This window comes from Macaca thibetana, chromosome 12, assembly GCF_024542745.1.
Source record: "Macaca thibetana thibetana isolate TM-01 chromosome 12, ASM2454274v1, whole genome shotgun sequence".
In the NCBI taxonomy this organism is placed as follows: Eukaryota; Metazoa; Chordata; class Mammalia; order Primates; family Cercopithecidae; genus Macaca; species Macaca thibetana.
In genome coordinates, this window is record NC_065589.1 from 1,144,123 (window position 1) to 1,165,517 (window position 21,395).

A 21,395-nucleotide genomic window follows, 5' to 3' on the forward strand; every position below is an offset into this window, starting at 1 on the left:
TCATGTTGGCTAGGCTGGTCTTGAACTCCTGAGCCCAAGCGATCTGCCCACCTCAGCCTCCCAAAGTACTGGGATTACAGGTGTGCACTACTGCACCCAGCCCAGGAAGGATTTTCTAAAAATTGTATACAAAGTCTTCTGGTTCCATTTCCTTAATTAAGAAAAAAGAAACAGTATTTATATTCACAGTAGAAACAGCAGAAAAATTAAGTCACCCACAATCACACAACTATCAACATTCTGAATTATATCTTTGTAAACACTTTTCCCACCTAGCAAAGGATGGCATTTTTCATGCCAGTTGACGTATTTATATGTTATTACTGAATTGTTTCTACATGGTATATATTTTTAAAATCTAGAATGTTTTAGATGTTCAGGACATGCAGTTTTCAGGCCCACAAATATCGCCCTGAAGAAACTGCATTCACTCTCAGTTATTCCTTAGGATAAACTCCTGGAAATGGAACTCTGAGCTCAAAGGCTGCACATCTTTGAACCTGCTGATGTATGTTACCCAGTTACCTTCCACAAAGACTGTAACACTTTGAATCTAACATTTAGTCTTTAAAAAAGTGCTCAGGTATGTAAAGTGTAACTTTGCTAAATGCAGATGCAAACAGTTCTGGGCTTTCACTTATCGCCCTATTCAAGTTAATAGCTGCTTTGGTGAACTTTCCCTATCATCTCAGAATAACTGCAAGAAACTTTTTTTTTTTTTACTCACAGAGTAAAACAGCTTTTACTTGTGTTTTGTATGTGTGTCTGGCATTCCTTCTACTTTCCTTTCATCCACAGAAGAGATATTTGTGCACCAATTAAAGCCACTTTCAAGCCTTCTACCAAAAGCAAACACACTTACATACCGCACGTGAACCCAGTGAGTGACAGAAGCAAACACACTTACATATCGCACGGGAACCCAGTGAGTGACAGAAGCAAACACACTTACATATCGCACGGGAACCCAGTGAGTGACAGAAGCCCCACTACTCAAGTGCCTTGTAAAGGCGAAGGCAAAACTTTTCTTCTGACTGGCCCAAGGGCTGTAAATCTCCCATAACCCAAAACGTGTCTGGGCTGACACAGGCATGGTTCTCTCTTAAGCTTCAAACCCCACGGTAGCTTGGCAAATCTTTTTATTTTCTAACTCCTTTTGTACAACGGAAATGCAGCAACTGGAACATCTTTGAATAACTGGAAGTACTGGGTTTTACCAAATACACTGCACAGGCATTTATTTTTTCCATTTTTACTCATTTCAGTAAATTCACATGTAACTATTACTTTATTAATGAGCAGTCAGTAAAGAAAGGAATATTTACTTCCTGATAATCAATGCTTCTTCAGTTAGAGCTATTCAAAGATCAATTTCTGAATGAAGGACACAAGAGAACACTGGGGCACTCCTCAATTCATTCTGAAGCTCTCAATTGCTGTAGGGCTTTAGATCATTTTGAACACTTTGTTCTTCAGCTTCATTACCTAGAGGACAAAGAGGCTGCCATAACCATGGTTCTCAGCAGCCCCTGGGAGCTTGTCAGATGTGTACCTTCTTGGGTTCATCCCAGACCCACTGAATGTGAAACCCTGGGGTTTTGAGCCAGCAACATGTGAATGACAAGGTTCCTGGGAGAGGTAAGTGTGAGACCAGCTAGGCAGACTGCCCTCAGCCCCTCCAGACCTAAGTCCCGAATCCTGTCCTTGAGTTCTTGTGTGCATTATGCTGAAATGATTTACAACGTAGTTATGTTTTAGCAGAATAAATTATGAGTTAAAAAATGGTCAAAATAGGCTGGGCGTGGTGGCTCACGCCTGTAATCCCAGCACTTTGGGAGGCTAAGGTGGGTGGATCACCTGAGGTCAGGAGTTCAAGACCAGCTTGACCAACATGGAGAAACCCTGTCTCTACTAAAAATACAAAATTAGCCAGGTGTGGTGGTACATGCCTGTAATTACAGCTACTTGGGAGGTTAAGGCAGGAGAATCGCTTGAACCCAGGAGGCGGAGGTTGTGGTGAGCCGAGATCATGCCATTGCACTCCAGCCTGGGCAATAAGAGCGAAACTCTGTCTCAAAACAAAACAAAACAAAACAAAACAAAAAGCTAAAAATAATACTTACATGAACCTCTGGATGAAGTTTGATAAGAAATCTTTTCCTCTTGAAGCTTAGTTTACGGACCTTGGACCAATTGAAAGTGTTGATTTTGGTGGTGCCCTGAAATTCAAGAGACAGATTACATTTGTAATCTAACACATAACCCCTTTCTCATGAAATAGGGAATGCTTAAATTACATCTTTGCCAACACAGTAATCTACTTGGCATTTTACCATTATACCTGAAATGGCTCTGACTTAAAATGTCAATAACTAATCTATCTGTTCTAGAAAGATAATTATTTTTTTTTTTTTTTTTTTTTTGAGGCGGAGTCTTGCTCTGTCGCCCAGGCTGGAGTGCAGTGGCCAGATCTCAGCTCACTGCAAGCTCCGCCTCCTGGGTTTACGCCATTCTCCTGCCTCAGCCTCCTGAGTAGCTGGGACTACAGGCGCCCGCCACCTCGCCCGGCTAGTTTTTTGTATTTTTAGTAGAGACGGGGTTTCACCGTGTTAGCCAGGATGGTCTTGATCTCCTGACCTCGTGATCCGCCCGTCTCGGCCTCCCAAAGTGCTGGGATTACAGGCTTGAGCCACCGCGCCCGGCCAATTTTTTTTTTTTTTGAGAGGGAGTCTTGCTCTGTTGCCCAGACTAGAGTGCAGTGGTGCAATCTCCGCTCACTGCAGCCTCAAACTCCTGGGCTCAAGCAATCATCCTGCCTCAGCCTCTGGAGCAGCTGGGACTACAGACACCAGACACCAATCCTGCCTAATTTTCTATTTTTAATTTTTTTTGTAGAGATGAGGTCTTGGCTATGTTGTTCAGACTGGTCTCAAACTCAAGGCACATCTGGAACATAAGAACACTGAAAGGTTCAAAGAGATGGAAAAGATGTACTCAACAACTGACCAAAAGAAAGCTGGTGGAGCAATATTATCATCAGATACAATGCATGAGAAAGAGGCCTTACATAATTTAAAAGCAATTCACCAGGAAGATACACTTGGACTTGTATCTCTCCCCATATTGTTTCAAATATTTATAGGAAACAGACAATTAAAAGAAGAAATGGAAAGATTTGTGCTTTTTTTTTTTTTTTTTGAGACAGAGTCTCACTCTATCACCCAGGCTAGAGTGCAGTGGTATAATCTCCATTCACTGTAACCTCCGCCTCCTGGGTTCAAGCAATTCTCCTGCCTCAGTGTCCTGAGCAGCTGGGACTACAGGTGTGTGCCACCACACCTGGTTAATTTTTGTTTTTTAGTAGAGATGGGGTTTCACCATGTTGGCCAGGCTGGTCTTGAACTCCTGACCTCAGGTGATCCATCCACCTTGGCCTCCCAAAGTGCTGGGATTACAGGCATGACCCACCGCACCTGGCTAATTTTAATTTCTTTGATAAGGTTTTATTGCAAAATTTTAAAATCAGTGTTAATATTATACATTGTTTGAAGTTTGCTCCTGCAAGGAGGGTGGTCTGGAAGGGGCAGTGATAGTGGCTAGGCAGGGCTGGGAGTAGAGTCAGGTTTCTCACTGAAGCTAGAACATAGTGCTAGAGTGTAACAGGAGCAAACGATGGGAATTCCTGGTCTCAGCAGATACAGACACAGATACAAAGGTAAATACAGATATGTGAGGTGAGTGGGTGTATGTACATGTGTATAGCATTGTCTATTGAGAGGGCCAGGAGTGGTGACACCCCACAAAGCAATGGGCACACTGAGTGCATGGATCTTGGTCTCTAAATACCAGTCTTCACTAAAACGGCTGGGCTCTGTGGGGAAATGGCTGACTCCACGGTGAAGCAGGCAAAGTACAAAACAAGGCTGGCATGTCTTATTTTGTAAGAAAGCAAAGAAGTGCTCATAAAATAAAAGGACATATAAGAAGGACATGAGGCTGGGCGCGGTGGCTCAAGCCTGTAATCCCAGCACTTTGGGAGGCCAAGACGGGTGGATCACGAGGTCAGGAGATCAAGACCATCCTGGCTAACATAGTGAAAACCCGTCACTACTAAAAAATACAAAAAACTAGTCGGGCGAGGTGGCGGGCACCTGTAGTCCCAGCTACTCAGGAGGCTGAGGCAGGAGAATGGCGTAAACCTGGGAGGCGGAGCTTGCAGTGAGCTGAGATCCGGCCACTGCACTCCAGCCTGGGCGACGGAGCAAGACTCCGCCTCAAAAAAAAAAAAAAAAAAAAAGGACACGAGAGGCAGCTTGAAGAGCCTCCCTTGGGCCAAATGCGGGAAAGTTAAAGATAAAAATAAATAATGAAACCTACAGATTATCAAGTATCAGATTCGAATCTATGAATCCACAGTGACATAAACTAAATAAATGGAGAGGAAACTCTTCCTTGCAGTAGTAGGAAGAACGGGATTTAAAGAGTCATCATCGGGCAACCATCACAGTGATCTAACTAGAAGATGAGTGGGATGAGGTTCGAGATATTTATTTAGTCTCAAAGTATCTCTTCATAAAATACTTAGTTACAAAGGACAAAAAGTAACTTTTCTTTCCTTAAGAGATAAGGAGCCTCAAACTCTTGGGCTCAAGCAATCATCCTGTTTCAGCCTCTGGAGCAGCTGGGACTATGGGCACCTGATACCAATCCTGGCTAATTTTCTATTTTTAATTTTTTTTGTTTAACTGGTTAAAGGCAGATGGGCATCTCAGGAAAAGGCCAGTAGGACCTTTTGTAGAGATGAGGTCTTGCTATGTTGCCCAGGCTGGTCTCAAACACCTGGCCTCAAGTGATCCTCTTGCTTCAGCTTCTGTTGGGACTATAGGCATGAGCCACTATCTAGTCAAAAGTAACTTTGTATACAGAAAAGCTGGCAAACATCATCTTGACCAAGTGATCAATGTTACCACCACCACCAATGGGACAGATGGACCCTATGTACTACATGAATCAGGATACATCACCACTCCGGGAGTTTCTCACCTAGGCAGTGAGCCCAGGGTCTGATCCTGAGGAAGCACTGGACAATCCCATATCATAAACATTCTACAAAATGACCGCCCTGTAATCTTCCAAAATGTCAAGGTCATGAAAACCAAGGGAAGAAGAATGTTCCAGATTGTAGAGACCAGAGAGACATAATGCCTGGGTACAGTATTTGCTCCCAGATTGGACCTTCTGTAGTAAATAACACTGGGACAACCAGTTAAAGGCAGATGGGCATCTCAGGTAAAGGCCAGCAGGACCTTTCTGTGCTGTTTGTGTAGCTTTTCTATAAGCTTGAAATGGTTTCAAAATAAAATTTAAAAAACGTCTGAGACACTGCTTGGGAATTTCAGCGACTATACGTTTGATATTACCAACATTTACTTGTCTGCAAACTCAATGTAAGAGGCAGCAAAGTGAGGGACACAGTCCCCTCAGAGACAGCTCCAAAGAAAAAAACAAACCCCTTTAGTCATAAGAAGGAGTAAAACACTGACACATGCGACCACATGAGTGAACCTGGAAACAAGGAAACACTACACACAATAGACATGTTTATATGATCCCATTTATATGAAATACCTAGAATAGGTAAATCCATAGAGGGAATGTCCTGATGGTTGCCTGTTCTGGATATCAGTGGTTGCTGGGGACTAGCGGAGTAACTGCTAAAGAGTATGAGGGTCTCTTTATGGGTTGAAGAAAATGTTCTGAAATTAGATAGTAGTGATGGTCATATAACTGTGTAAGTATCCTAAAACAACTGAACTACATACTTCAACATGGTGAATTTTATGGCATATACATTTTATCTCAATTAAAAAAAAATCCTGAGTGAGATGTTCTCAAAGCCAAGATACAAATGTTAGGGTCTAAATGAGAACTTAAGCTTCCTGGTTCCCAAAATATTGCCCAAACACTAAGTCACTCTAATTTCTACTGAAAGTAAAATATTGAAGGCCAGGTGTGGTGGCTCACGCCTGTGATCCCAGCACTTTGGGAGGCCGAGGTGAGCAGATCACCTGAGGTCAGGAATTTAAAAAAATAAAAAATTAGCTGGACATGGTGGCCGGTGCCTGTAATCCCAGCTACTCAGGAGGCTGAGGCAGGAAAATCGTTTGAACCCAGGAGGTGGAGGATGCAGTGAGCAGAGACTGCGCCACCGTACTCCAGCCTGGGCGACAAAGGGAGACTCCATTTCAAAAAAAAAAAAAAAAAAGTAAAATATTGGAGGATTTTCAACTACATTCTCAAAGTTCCTCTCCTAAATTGTATTCTCAAAAACAAAGCAAAACAAAACATCAACAAAAGGAAACAAAATCCCCACAGCCCCAGCTCTAGGTATTATTTATATAGCTAGGACAGAGTCTAAAAAACCGAGGGCCTAGGCTGGGCATGGTGGCTCATGCCTGTAATCCCAGCACTTTGGGAGGCCGAGGCAGGAGGATCATGAGGTCAGGAGATCAAGACCACCCTGGCTAGCACAGTGAAATCCCGCCTCTACTAAAAATACAAAAAATTAGCTGGATGTGGTGGCACCCGCCTGTAAGTCCCAGCTGCTCGGGAGGCTGAGGTAGGAGAATCGCTTGAACCTGGGAGGCGGAGGGTGCAATAAGCTGAGATCGCACCACTGCACTCCCGCCTGGGCGACAGAGTGAGACTCCGTCTCAAAAAAAAAAAAAAAAAAAAAAAAGAGAGTGAGGGCCTGCCACGGAGGTAAGAGATGAAGCCCTCCCAGGAAGGAGGCTGACAATAGCTCAGAGCCCCCCACATAACTGCTCCAGCTGCTTGTTCAATCCCTTCTGGTCAAAATAAGAAATTTCTACAGCTGTCTTTTGGTATCTGTAGGGAATTGGTGCCAGGACCCTCTACCCTAGTACCCAAATAGTCTCTGATAGAAAATGGTGTAGTATTTGCATAAAACCTATGCACACCCTCTTGTGTACTTTATTTTTATTTCTGTAGAGATGAGGTCTTGCTTTGTTGCTAAGGCTGGTCTCCTGAGCTGTGATTCTCTTGCCTTGACCTTCCTAAGTGCTGGGATTATAGGCTTGAGCTACCGTGCTGGGCTTCCTGTATACTTTAATAAAATCATTTCTAGATTACTTATGTACCTAATACAATGTAAATGTCACGTAAATAGTTTTACTGTACTGTGTTAAATTTGTATTTTTTAAAAAATTACATACACACACATGTGTGTGTTTTGAGACAGTTTCACTCTTGCTGCCCAGGCTGGAGTGCAATGGCGCGATCTTGGCTCACTGCAACCTCGGCCTCCTGAATTCAAGCAATTCTCCTGCCTCAGCCACCTGAGTAGCTAGCATTACAGGCACCTGCCACGATACCTGGCTAATTTTTGTATTTTTAGTAGAGAATGGGGTTTCACCATGTTGGCCAGGCTGGTCTCGAACTCCCGACCTCAGGTGATCCACCAGCCTTGGCCTCCCAAAGTGCTGGGATTACAGATGTGAGCTACCGCGCCCAGCCTGTATTGTTTTTTATTGTTTATTTTCCTGTGGATATGGAGGGCCAAGTGTATATCCCAGGGTCTTAACCACTGTCCTTAAAGGAGAAATAAACAGAAAATCCAAGGACAATCACTGCTTTCATCTATTGCACCCTGACTTGACAGACTAAGACAACACTTTTAAAGCTGCACAGTTAGCTGTCGAATGCTAAAATCTACTGCTTTCATTTTCATATTCACCCAACAATCCAGGGCATATCTGAAAATACCAAATAGACTACAAGACTGGAAACAAACCCAGCCAGCTCAGGGTCACCCACTCCACATCAAGTCTTCTTCCTCAGACAGAACCAGCTGCACCTGTATTGGCTGCCTGTCTGGGATTTACTCTTAGGCGTCTATTCATTAGCCCGTGTTTCTGAAAAGCACGTTGATGACAGCAAGCACATTTTCCACTTTGAAATCTTGCCCCCTCAGCTTCTGTCACCACCAATACCTCACACCTGCCCGTCCCCACACTCTCCTAATTGTTGGTAAATTTTAAATTGAGTATTTATGTTAATGGTCATGTAAGTATTGCTCACACACTCAGCCATGGTGAATTTAACTACATTTTTTATATTATAAAGTAAAGCTTCCTTCTTCAAAATTTCCTTGAGAATCCTAATTGCCTCTTTTCATCTGCTTCATTGGCACGTACCTATCACTAGTTAACACTCTTCCACATGGTCCAGCACAAGAACTGAGTCCCTGGTCTACCCTCTCTCCCGGGGCCCTGCCCTCTGCTCTAGTGTTGGTGGATGCTCTCGGCAGGCACAGCCTGTGTCTTCCTTTGCCTATCTCGGATGTGGAGCACTCTATTTCCTTCTTTCTCATTTTTAGTTTATTCTCTCCTCTAGTTTTTCCTTACAAAGGGCGAGCAGCAGTCACATTTTTACAAAATCTACATATCTGAAAGAAGCCTTTCTCCGCACAGAAGTCATGTGGGCACAGCACCGAATTCTAGTCTGGAGCCCCCCACACCAAACTGTTCTTAAAAAACTATCGCCAAATGCTCGAGGAAACTGATTTGAGTAATAATAAAACTGCAGTCTCAAAAATAAATAAATAAAGAATTAGTTTGGAAATAATTTCCTTTTAATTTTGGAACTACTGCCTGCCCCATTGCTTTCTAGCTTCCAGTATTGCTACTGAATAGTTTGAGGCCATTTTAAATCACACTTCTTTCTCCCTCCTTCCTGGGAGTTCTTGGGTCTTCTCCACTATTGTCCTTTGTTGGACGGATAGACTGCAAAATTTTTCTCCCATTCTGTAGGGTTGTCTGTTCACTCTGATGATAGTTTCTTTTGCTGTGCATAAACTTTTCAGTTTAATTAAATCTCATTTATCAATTTTTGCTTTTGTTGCAATTGCTTTTGGCATTTTCGTCATGAAATCTTCGGCTGTGCCTATGTCCTGAATGGTATTGCCTAGATTTTCTTCCAGGGTTGTTTTTTTTGTTTTGTTTTGTTTTGTTTTGTTTTTTCAGACAGGGTCTTACTTCATCGCCCAGACTGGAGTATAGTGGCTTGATCTTGGCTCACTGCAACCTCCGCCTCCCAGGTTCAAGTGGTTCTCCTGCCTCAGTCTATCAAGTAGCTGGGGTTATAGGCACCCACTATCATGCCCAGTTAATTATTATATTAGTAGAGACGGGGCTTCACCACGTTGGCCAGGTTGGTCTTGAACTCCTAACATCAAGAGATCTGCCCCTGTTGGCCTCCCAAAGTGCTGGGATTCAGATGTGAGCCACTGTGCCTGGCCCTCTTCTAGGGTTTTTATAGTTTCTGGTTTTATATTTAGGTATTTTTTTTTGTTTTGAGATGGAATTTCACTCTTGTTGTCCAGGCTGGAGTGCAATGGCATGATCTTGGCTCACTGCAGCCTCCACCTCCTTGGTTCAACTGATTCTCCTGCCTCAGCCTCCTGAGTAGCTGGGATTACAGGTGCCTGCCACCATGCCTGGCTAATTTTTTTTATATTTTCAGTAGAGACAAAGTTTTGCCATGTTGGGCAGGGTGGTTTCAAACTCCTGTCCTCAGGTGATCTGCCTACCTTGGCCTCCCAAAGTGCTGGGATTACAGGCATGAGCCACCACGCCTGGCCTTACCGCCTGGCCTTACATTTAAGTCTTTAATCCATTTTGAGTTAATTTTTGGATATGGTGTAAGGAAGGGGTCTGGTTTCAATTTTCTGCATATGGTTGGCCATCTCTCCCAGCATCATTTATTAAATAGGGAGTCCTTTCCCCATTGCTTTTGTCAGGTTTGTCAAAGATCACATGGTTGTAGGTGGTCTTATTTCTGAGTTCTCTGTTCTGTTTAATTGGTCTATGTGTCTGTTCTTGTACCAGTGCCATGTTGTTTTGGTTACTGTAGCCTCATAGTACAGTTTAAAATTGGGTAGTGTGATGCCTCCTGCTTTGCTCTTTGTGCTTAGAACTGTCTTGGCTATTCAGGCTCTATTTTAGTTCCATATGAATTCTAAAATAGTTTTTTCTGGCTGAGTGCAGTGGCTCAGGCCTGTAATCCCAGCACTTTGGGAGGCCGAGGTGGGTGGATCACAAGGTCAAGAGATCGAGACCATCCTGGCCAAGATGGTGAAACCCCATCTCTACTAAAAATACACAAAATTAGCCGGGCATGATGGCAGGCACCTGTAGTCCCAGCTACTTGAGAGGCTGAGGCAGGAGAATCACCTGAACCTGGGAGGCAGAGGTTGCAGTGAGCCGAGATTGTGCCACTGCACTCCAGCCTGGTGACAGAGTGAGACTCCATCTCAAAAAAAAAAGTTTTTTCTAACTCTGTGAAGAATATCAATGGTAGTTTAATGGGAATGGCATTGAATCGATAAATTACTTTGGGCAGTATGGCCATTTTCATGATATTGATTCTTCCTATCCATGAGCATGGAATACTTCTCCATCTGTTTGTGCCCTCTCTGATTTCTTTGAGCAGTGGAATATAGTTCTCCTTGAAGAGGTCCTTCCCATCCCTTGTTAGCTGTATTCCTAGGTATTTTCTTCTTTTTCTGGCAACTGTGGATAGGAGGTCATTCATAATTTGGCTGATTGCCTTTTATTGGTGTATAAGAATGCTTGTGACTTTTGCACATTGATTTTGTATCCTGAGACTTTGCTGAAGTTGCTTATCAGCTTAAGAAGCTGTGGGCCAGGTGCAGTGGCGCATGCCTGTAATCCCAGCACTTTGGGAGGCTAAGGTGGGCAGATCACAAGGTCAGGAGTTTGAGACCAGTCTGGCCAACATGGTGAAACCCCGTCTCTACTAAAAATATAAAAATTAGCTGGGTGTGGTGGCGGGCGCCTGTAATCCCAGCTACTCAGGAGGCTGAGGCAGGAGAATAGCTTGAACCCAGGAGGTAGGGGGTTGCAGTGAGCCAAGATCGCATCACTGCATTCCAGCTTGAGTGACAGGGTAAGACTCCATGTCAAAAAAAAAAATAAAGTTTTTGGGCTGAGATGATGGGGTTTTCTGGATACAGGATCATGTCATCTACAAAGAAAGATAAATTTGACTTCCTCTTTTCCTTTTTGAATATCCTTTATTTCCTTCTCTTTACTGATTGCCCTGGCCAGAACTTTCAATATCATGTTGAGTAAGAGTGGTGAAAGAGGGCATCCTTGTCTTGTGTCAGTTTTTAAGGGGAATGCTTCCGGCTTTTGCCCATTCAATATGATACTGGCTGTGGGTTTGTCATATATAGCTCTTATTATTTTGAGGTATGCTCCTTTGATACCTAGTTTTTAACATAAAGGAACACTAAATTTTATCGAAGGCCTTGTCTGCATCTGTTGACATAACTATGTGGTTTTTGTCTTTATTCTGTTTATGTGATCAATCACATTTATTGATTTGTGTATGTTGAACCAACCTTGCATTCTGGGGATGAAGCCAACTTGGTCATAGTGGATAAGCTTTTTGATATGCCTCTGAATTCAGTTTTCCAGTATTTTATTCAGGATTTTTGTATCAATGTTCATTAAGGATACTGGCCTGAAGTTTTCCTTTTTTGCTGTATCTCTGCCAGGTTTTGGTATCAGGATGATGCTGGCCTCATAAAACGAGTTAGGGAGGAGTCCCTCCTTTTCAGTTTTTTTTGAATAGTTTCAGTAGAAATTGTACCAGCTCTTGGCCAGGTGTGGTGGCTCATGCCTGAAATTCCCAGCGCTTTGGGAGGCCGAGGTGGGCAGATCACCTGAGGCTGGGAGTTCGAGAGCAGCCTGACCAACATGGAGAAACCCTGTCTCTACTAAAAACACAAAATTAGCTGGGTGTGGTGGCACATGCCTATAATCCCAGCTACTTGGAAGGCTGAGGCAGGAGAATTGCTTGAACCCTGGAGGCGGAGGTTGTGGTGAGCCATGATTGTGCCATTGCACTCCAGCCTGGGCAACAAGAATGAAACTTCATCTCAAAAAAAAAAAAAAAAAAAAAAAGGAGAAATTATACCAGCTCCTCTTTGTACCTCTGGTCGAATTCAGCTGTGAATCCATCTGGTCCTGGGCTACTTTTTTTTTTTTTTTTTGCTTGGTAGGCTATTTTCTACTGCCTCAATTTCAGAACTCATTATTGGTCTATTCAGGGATTCAATTTCTTCTTGGTTCAGTCTTGGGAGGGTGTATGTGTCCAGGAATTTATCTTTTTAGATTTTCCAGTTTATGTGCATAGAGGTGTTCATAGTAGTCTCTGATAATCGTTTGTATTTCTGTGGGGTCAGTGGTGATAGTCCCCTATCATTTCAGATTGTTCATTTGATTATTCTCTATTATCTTCTTTATTAGTCTAGCTAGCGGTCTATTTTATTAATTTTTCCAAAAAACCAGCTCCTGGATTTGATTTTTTGAAGGGTTTTGTTTGTGTCTCTATCTCTTCAGTTCAGCTCTGATCTTGGCTATTTCTTGTCTTCTGTTAGATTTGGGGTTCGTTTGCTTTTGATTCTCTAGTTCTTTTAATTGAGATGTTAGGTTGTGAACCTGAGATCTTTCTAGCTTTTTGATGTGGGCATTTAGTGCTATAAATTTCCCTCTTAACACTGCTTTAGCTGCGTTAAGAGATTCTGATAAGTTATCTCTTTGTTCTCATTAGTTTCAAATAACTTCTTGATTTCTACCTTAATTTCATTATTTACCCAAGAGTCATTCAGGAGCAGGTTGTTCAATTTCCATATGGTTGTGTGGTTTTCAGTGAATGTTTAAATCTTGAGTTCTAATTTGATTGTGCTGTGGTGTAAGAGACTGTTTGTTATTATTTCAGTTCTTATGCATTTGCCAAGGAGTGTTTTGCTTCCGATTATGTGATCGGTTTTAGAGAAAGTGCCATGTGGTGATGAGAAGAATGTACATTTTGTTGTTTTTGGGTGTAGAGTTCTGTAGCTATCTATAAGGTCACTTGATCCAGGGCTGAGTTCAGGTCCTGAATATTTTTGTTAACTTTCTGTCTTGATCTGTCTAATACTGTCAGTGGGGTGTTAAAGTCTCCTACTATTATTGTGTGGGAGTCTAAGTCTCTTTGCAGACCTCTAAGAACTTGCTTTATGAATCTAGGGGCTCCTGTATTGGGTGCATATATATTTAGGATAATTAGCTCTTCTTGCTGAACCCTTTACCATTATATAATCCCCTTCTTTGTCTTTTAAAATCTTTATTGCTTTAAAGTCGGTTTTGTCAGAAACTAGGATTGCAAGCCTTGTTTTTTTCTGTTTTCCATTTGCTTGGCAAATTTTATTCTATCTCTTTATTTTAAACCTATGTGTGTCTTTGCACATGAGACGGGTCTCTTGAAGACAGCACACCCAAAGGTCTTGGCTCTTTATCCAGCTTGTCATTCTGTGTCTTTTAATTGGGGCATTTAGCCCATTTACATTTAAGGTTAATATTATTACCTGTGAATTTCATCCTGTCATCAAGGTGCTAGCTGGTTATTTTGCAGACTTGTTTATGTGGTTGCTTTACAGTGTCACCGATCTATGTATTTCAGTGTGTTTTTGCAGTGGCTGGTGACAGTTTTTCCTTTCTGTATTTAGTGCTTCCTTTAGGAGGTCTTGCAAGGCAGGTCTGGTGGTGATGAATTCCCTAAGCATTTGCTTGTCTGAAAAGAATCTTATATCTGTTTTGCTTATGAAGTTTAGTTTGGCCAGATATGAAATTCTGGGTTGGAATTTTTTTCCTAAGAATGTTGAATATTGGCCCCCAATCTCTTCTGGCTTGTAGGGTTTCTGCTGAGAGGTCCCCTGTTAGTCTGAAGGGATTCCCTTTGTAGGTGACCTGGCCTTTCTCTCTGGCTGCCTTTAATATTTTTTCTTTCATTTCAACCTTGGAGAATCTGATGATTATATGTCTTGGGGTAGATCTTCTTGTGGAGTATCTTATTGGAGTTCTCTGCATTTCCTGCATGTGAATATTAGCCTGTCTTGTTAGGTTGGGGAAATTCTCCTGGATGATATCCTGAAGTACGTCTTCCAACTTGGTTCCACTCTCCCTGTCTTTTTTGGGTAACCCAATTAGTTGTAGGTTTGGTCTCTTCACATAATCCCATATTTCTTGGAGGTTTTGTCATTCCTTTTCCTTTTCTCTCTATTCTTGTCTGCCTATTTCAGAAAGATAGTCTTAAATGCTCTGAGATTCTTTCCTCTGCTTGGCCTATTCTGCTATTGATACTTGTGATTGCAATGTGAGGCTCTCATGTTGTGTTTTTCAGCTCCATCAGGTTGGTTATGTTTCTCTCAAAACTGGCTATAAGCTCCTGTGTTGTTTTATCACAGTCCTTAGCTTCTTTGCATTGGGTTACAACATGCTCCTTTAGCTCAGCAAAGTTCATTATTACCCACCTTCCGAAGCCTGCTTCTGTCAATAACGCCATCTCTGCCTCAGCCCATTTCTATTTCTCCCTTGCTGGAGAGGTGTTGTGGTCATTTGGAGGAGAAGAGGCACTTTAACTTTTTGAGTGTTCAGCATTTTTCGTGTTGATTTTCTCATCTCTGTGGGTTTATCAAACTTTGATCTTTGAGGTTGCTGACTTTTGAATGGGGTTTTTATGTGGTTTTTTTGGTTCATGTTGTTGTTTTCTGTTTTTTTTTCTTTTCTTTTTTTTTTTTTTTTGATATAGGGTCTCACTTTGTCACCCAGGGTGGAGTGCAGTGGCACAATCTCAGCTCACTACAACCTCTGCCACACAGATTCAAGCAGTTTTCCCTCCTCAGCCTGCCACCATGCCTGGCTTTTTTTTTTTTTTTTTTTTTTGTATTATTAGTAGAGATGGGGTTTCACCACGTTGGCCAGGCTGGTCCTGAACTCCTGACCTCAGGGGATTTGTTTCAGCCTCCCACAGTGCTGGGATTACAGGTATTTGTTTTTTGAGACAGTCTCACTCTGCTGCCCAGTGTGGAGTGCAATGATGCGATCTCAGCTCACTGCAACCTCTGCCTCCCCAGGTTCAAGTGATTCTCCTGTCTCAGCCTCCTAAATAGCTGGGACTACAGGTGCCCACCACTACATTCAGCTAATTTTTGTATTTTTTGTAGAGATGGGATTTCACCATGTTGGCCAGGCTGGTCTTGAACTCCTGACCTCAAGTGATCCACCCACCTCAGCCTCCCAAAGTGCTGAGATTACAGGTGTGAGCCATCACACCTGGCCTGTTATTTTTCTTTTACTAGTCAGGCCACTCTACCACAGGGCCTCTGAGGTTTGCTGGGAGTCTGGAGCAGACCCTAGATGCCTTGGTTTTTCCTGTACCTGGAGGTATCACCAGCAAAGTCTGTGAAACAGAAAAGATGGCAGCCAGCTTCCTCCTCTAAAAGCTTTGTGCCAGGAGGGTACTGACTTGTTGCTGGCCCAAATGCACCTGTAGGGGGTGGCTCACCCAGTCAGGAGGAACAGGGTCAGGGACCCACTTAAAGCAGCAGCCTGGCTGCTTTTTGCAGAGTAGGTATGCTGCATTTGGGGGAACTCTTCCTTATCCAGACTGTTTATATTCTCCAAAGCCAGCAGGCTGAAATGGCTGAGTCAACTGAACTACAGAGATGGTGGCCACCCCGCTCCCCCCCAGGAACTCGGATCCATCTCAGGCAGATTTCCAGCCTGCTGCTGCTGGCTGGCTAGAATTCCAAGCCAGAGGGTCTTAACTTGTGAGGTGCTGTGGAAGTGGGCCTCACAGAATGACACTGCTTGGCTCCCTGGATTCAGCCCTCTTCCTAGGGATTTGTACAAACAGATTTCCCACCTTGCTGGGGGTCCTGGGGCTGAAGTGTGTGAAACTCCTGGGTCTCTGTGTGTGACTCAGTGGCTGCTCTGCTGAGACTGAACACAACTCTGTGTACCGGACCCCAGGCCCTAGTGGCATGGCTCATGAGGGGATCTCCTGATTGTGGGTTGCAAAGATCTGCGGGAGAAGTGTGGTTTCCCGGGCGAGGTTGCACAATCACTCACCATTTCCCTTGCCTGGGGGTGGGGTTCCTTTGGCTCCACGCTGCTCCTGGGTGGGCCATTAACCCCGACCCTCGCTTTTCTTCATCCTCTGTGGGTTGAGTTGTTTGCCTAGTTAGTTCCAGTGCGAGAACCTGAATATTTCAGTTGAAGGTGAATTCACTCACCCCTTTTCTTTCCTCTTTGTGAGTGGCGTGGACCTCAGCTGCTTCTAATCAGCCATCTTGGATCCTCCTATATTACAATTTTAAATATCTGCACTTAGAACTGAGGCTGCCACACCTCTGCGGATGATGGAGACGAAATTGTAGAGCCCAAGGTCTGCTGGGGTTGGGTTCCTATTGTTGCATGTGGGGCCAGGCTGAAAACCTGCTAAAAAGTAGCAGAACATCTGCCAGCACAACTCTGCAGGACAAAGAGGCTTGATGACCCCTGCCTGGCGTGCAGACCAGGTAGGCGACACGGGGTGGGGATGGACTGGGGCAGCCTATATTTTAATTTGCAAATGTTTTTATGTTCTCCATTTGTTTCTGTCATGGCATCCTGTTCGTTTCAGAGACGCAGTGTTTCATTTCTGTGAAGGTTTTGTGAAAATGTAATACGGTGATATATTCACAAGGCTCAAATTCTGAAGGTTCAAAAATGAGTCCATAGTGCAAGTCTCCCTCTCAGCATTGTTCTAAAGCCTGCCAGTTTGGCCACCCTTCCTTGGGGCCATTAATGTCACCAGTTCATTTTATAGTGTGGAATATAGTGCACATATAATTTTCTCTCTTTTCCCCACAAGCAGTAGCTACCATATAGAGTTTTGAATCTTTTCTCCATGTAATGATGGATCTTGAAGGATGTCTCATTATTGGGATATAAAGAGCTGCTTCCTTGTTTGTACAGTTGCCCAATATTCTGTTCACATGGATGCACCACCATTTATTTAGCTGGCTTTTATTTATTTACTTATTTAGGTGCCCAGGCTGGTGTGTAGTGGCACGATCTTGGCTCACTGTAGCCTCGACCTCCTGGGCTCAGGTGATTCTCCCACCTCAGCCTCCTGAGTAGCTGGGACTACAGGTACATGCCACTACACCCAGTGAATTTTTGGTATTTTTAGTAGAGATGAGGTTTCACCATGTTGCTCCAGCTGGTCTCAAACTCCTGGACTCAAGCAATGTGCCAATCTGCCCACCTTAGCCTCCCAAAGTGCTGAGATTACAGGTGTGAACCACTGTGCCAGGCTATTTAACTGGCTTTCCAATGGTTAATTCACAAAATTTTACTATCACAAACAAGGCTGATATAAAAAATTACAAGATAACATTTTACATTTCTGAGGAAGGAGCATTCCTATTTCTCCTGAGCATGAACTGGGAGCCCTTCCTGGGGCTCCCGGGACACGCTGGCTTGCACTGTAACTTTGCCACTGCAGGCTGTGAGATTTCAGCCTTCCCTACTCTGCAGTCAGGTCCCACTCACTGTGTCATTTCCCAGCTTCCAAACATTGCTGCTATCCCTCATCTTTCATGGGCTGTTTTCCCATTCTTTGTTCTTATGGATTTAAATGTTTAAAAAATGCCTTCACTGTCATTGTGTTCAGGGTTTTCAGGGAATAAAAATAAATACATATATTCAGTCTGCTATCTTCAATCTGAAGTTTCTAATCCCTTGCTTTTACAACTTCTTTTTTTTTTTTTTTTTTTTTTGAGACGGAGTCTCGCTCTGTCGCCCAGGCTGGAGTGCAGTGGCCGGATCTCAGCTCACTGCAAGCTCCGCCTCCCGGGTTTACGCCATTCTCCTGCCTCAGCCTCCCGAGTAGCTGGGACTACAGGCGCCCGCCACCTCGCCCGGCTAGTTTTTTGTATTTTTAGTAGAGACGGGGTTTCACCATGTTAGCCAGGATGGTCTCGATCTCCTGACCTTGTGATCCGCCCGTCTCGGCCTCCCAAAGTGCTGGGATTACAGGCTTGAGCCACCGCGCCCGGCCTCTACAACTTCTTTAGGTTGTATTATTTGGTTTTTTTCCGGAAATGTGACAATGGCTCAGTTTGGATGTGAGGTTTTCATCTCTGTGCAATGGGGGTACACTCATCAGCAGATGTAGGCAGGGGATGCTCAGACCCTCCACCTGAAGGCATAGATTGCTAAGGTTGGTCTCTATCATGGACTTTTACTGTTCTCTAATCACATTTAGTATGAAATGTAACACAATATTCTAAATTCAAAAATAATTTTTTTTTTCTGACAGGAAATTGAAACTTGATGGCTAGGTTAAAAAAAAAAAATAAGGAAAAGAAAACAATAATAAACATGGCTTGATGAGGGAGGTCTGAATCAGACCAAGCTCTTTTTGATAGTCACAGGTTAAAACAAGCCCATAAAAAAACAGCAGGTCACACAGGCAATGGGCTCCCAGACTGCAACAGTGACAATTCCCACAACATTCAGCATCGAGGAGACCTTTTCAGGATTACCATAGTCTATCAGAGGTGCAAAATTTTACAAGGGCCAGTGACTGGAGTGCCCCCAAAAGGAGGGGCCCAGACAAGTTGGAAATATTTAGTCTGGGTGCAAGAGGACGTAGGGAGCCCCAACAAGAGTTTTCAGATATGTGAAGGGCCTGAATAAGAAGAAAAGCTCCTTCTAGTTGGCACCAGCAGTCACACTTAAGCTTCTTGGACATCACAATCCCCAGCACACACACACATGACCACAAATGGAACTGAGCAGGCCGTGCTCACCATTGATGTAATTATTTACCTATGCATCACAACTAATACAAACACCTCAGAAGACAACACTGACTCTTATCACAAGCAATCCCTCTGCTATTTCCTACTCTATTCTAGTTTGTTTACTTCAATGATTACTGTGACCCACTCTAAAGTGTTCACAGTCCAGCATAGATCACACCCACAGCACAGAGACTGCTCCACTGGAAAAAAAACAGGTTGTGTTTTAGGATTCTAAGGGGGTAGGTGGAATCCCAGGAGGGAATGGGAAGTCCCAGAGGCAGTGGGCAGCCCTGGTGGGGCAGGAGGCAGTGGGGAATCCAGGGAGGCGGGAGGCAGTCCCAGGAAGCAGTGGGCTCCATGATATGGAGGATATTCACACCTGTGTCAGAGAAGGACAAAAGAATAATTTCCCCACTGAGTAAGAGGTTGGATTGGATGATATGCAAAGCCCCTCTTCCAAATCGAGGACCTTACTCATCAGGACAAAAATTTACCAACATCTATAAGAACAAACCTCACCAGGTTGCAGAATACCTCCCCTGCCCTGTTCTCACCCCTCCCTTCCCCACTGGCCTACCTGAAACACGAGTACACCCATGTGGGAAACCGCCAGGTGAATCTTGGTTCCTTCCCTGTCAGAAGCCATGTGAAATCTGATGCCATACATTTCCAACTTTCGAGCAATTTCGAGCACCTGGAAATCCGACTCAGCAGGTGTCTGGCCCCTGTAATGAAAAACAGGAGAACCACAAACTACAAACACTTGATTTCTGAAAGAGCCAAAATGCATCATGGAAGTGATCAGGAAAACTAACAATGAAGGCTTTACATGTCTAGAGGACAGATCGTTCACTGTCTGTATGTTTACCCACTACAAAAACACTATACCATATGTGCAGACCAAAGACATCCTCAGTTTTCTTCTGTAACTACTTTGGAACGGGTAGAATGCTTTCTTTGCGTACACTAGCTACTCAGCCTTACATCTGCTCTATAGTGACAAGGTTATACACAAACACTACTGGCAGAGACAAATTTTAAATCAGAAGAAATACCACAAAGGGCCGGGCACAGTGGCCGACGCCTGTAATCCCAGCACCTTGGGAGGCCGAGGTGGGTGGATCACCTGAGGTCAGGAGTTCGAGACCAGCCTGGACAACACGGTGAAACCCTGTCTCTACTAAAAATACAAAAATTAGCCAGGCACGGTGGTGGAGTTTGCAGTGAGCTGAGATCATGCAACTGCACTTCAGAATGGGTGACAGAGCGAGACTCCATATCAAATAATAATAACAATAATAATAAAATAAAATGAAAAAGAAAGAAAATGAGTGTGATGAGATAGTAGTGTTATCTACAGTATTTCTTTTCTTTCTTTTTTTTTTTTTTTTTTTGATGAAGTCTCACTCTGCAGCTCAGGCTGGAGTGTAATGGTGCAATCTCGGCTCACTGCAACCTCTGCCTCCCAGGTTCAAGTGGATTCTCCTGCCTCAGCCTCCGGAGTAGCTGTGATGACAGGCGTGAGCCACCACGCCCAGCTAACTTTTTGTATTTTTAGTAGAGACAGGGTTTGTCATGTTGGCCGGGCTGGTCTCAAACTCCTGACCTCAGGTGATCTGCCCACCTTGGCCTCCCAAAGTGCTGGGATTACGGGCATGAGCCACTGCGCCCGGCCAACTCCTTTTCATTTTAAAAAATATTTTTTACTATCTGAAACATTTGTGTCTTGTAAACCTGTTTTATCACTCACTCACTCGCTCGCTCGCTCGCTCACTCATTTAGAGACAGGGTCTCGCTCTGTTGCCCAGGCTGGAGTGTAGTGGCATAATCTTGGCTCACTGCAAGCTCCACCTCCCAGGCTCAAGCGATCCTTCCACCTCAGTCTCCCAAGTAGCTGAGACCACAGGCACACACCACCACAGCTGGCTAATTTTTTGTAGAGACAGGATTCTGTCATGTTGCCCAGGGTGGTCTTGAACTCCTGGACTCAAAACCAGTCGGCCTCTCAAAGTGTTGGGATTACAGGCGTGAGCCACTGTGCCTGGCTTTTTTCTGCAGTTTCAAAGATCTAAAAGCAATGTGATACAGTCAAGAAAAGCACTTCTTTAATATCCTATTCAGTGATTATAAAGGTGTTTTCAGTGGATCACTGAAGAACCATTAGAATCACAAGACAATGTAAAAATTGTATAATAATTAAAATAAAGGTACAATATTGTCGTAAAAACTCTAAAGAACTATTAAAAGAAATCAGATGTGCAATGAAGCTGTGATGATTGTGACAGACAAACTCTCAAATTAACACAGTGAAGGCCTATGATGTGGAGCAGAGCTTCCTGATTCCTGGCTTATCTGGGAAGAGCTCAACTGTATTCCCGTATGAAGCAGACCACATGACTCACCCTTCTCTTACTGGTTTTGTAGGGTTTTTAGCAGATACATGTGCACATGTAAGCACACACACACGCAGAGACACACGCACATGTTCAAGTACACATAACCACAGTATACAACGTACACAGGAACACACATCAACACACAGGAACATAGGAGCCACACACAGACACACAATGCATGCATAGGAACACATATAACACACATGCACATACGACCACACAGCCACACATGTATACACAGAACACACCCAGACACACACACACAGAACTACCCT

The 21,395-nt window shown here is 43.7% G+C and overlaps 1 protein-coding gene across 5 annotated transcripts in view; it reads right to left on the reverse strand.

Moving 5' to 3' along the window:
- The window catches only part of FARP2 (FERM, ARH/RhoGEF and pleckstrin domain protein 2), a 148,707-nt gene that overhangs the window by 59,857 nt on the left and 67,455 nt on the right, over positions 1-21,395 (reverse strand). For all 5 annotated transcript variants that reach the window (XM_050751950.1, XM_050751951.1, XM_050751949.1 and 2 more), the window contains 2 exons: positions 19,302-19,449; positions 2,124-2,219 (listed from right to left, as the gene is read on the reverse strand). In XM_050751950.1, the coding sequence (XP_050607907.1) occupies positions 2,124-2,219; positions 19,302-19,449 (244 nt within the window). The remainder of the gene's footprint in view (positions 1-2,123; positions 2,220-19,301; positions 19,450-21,395) is intronic.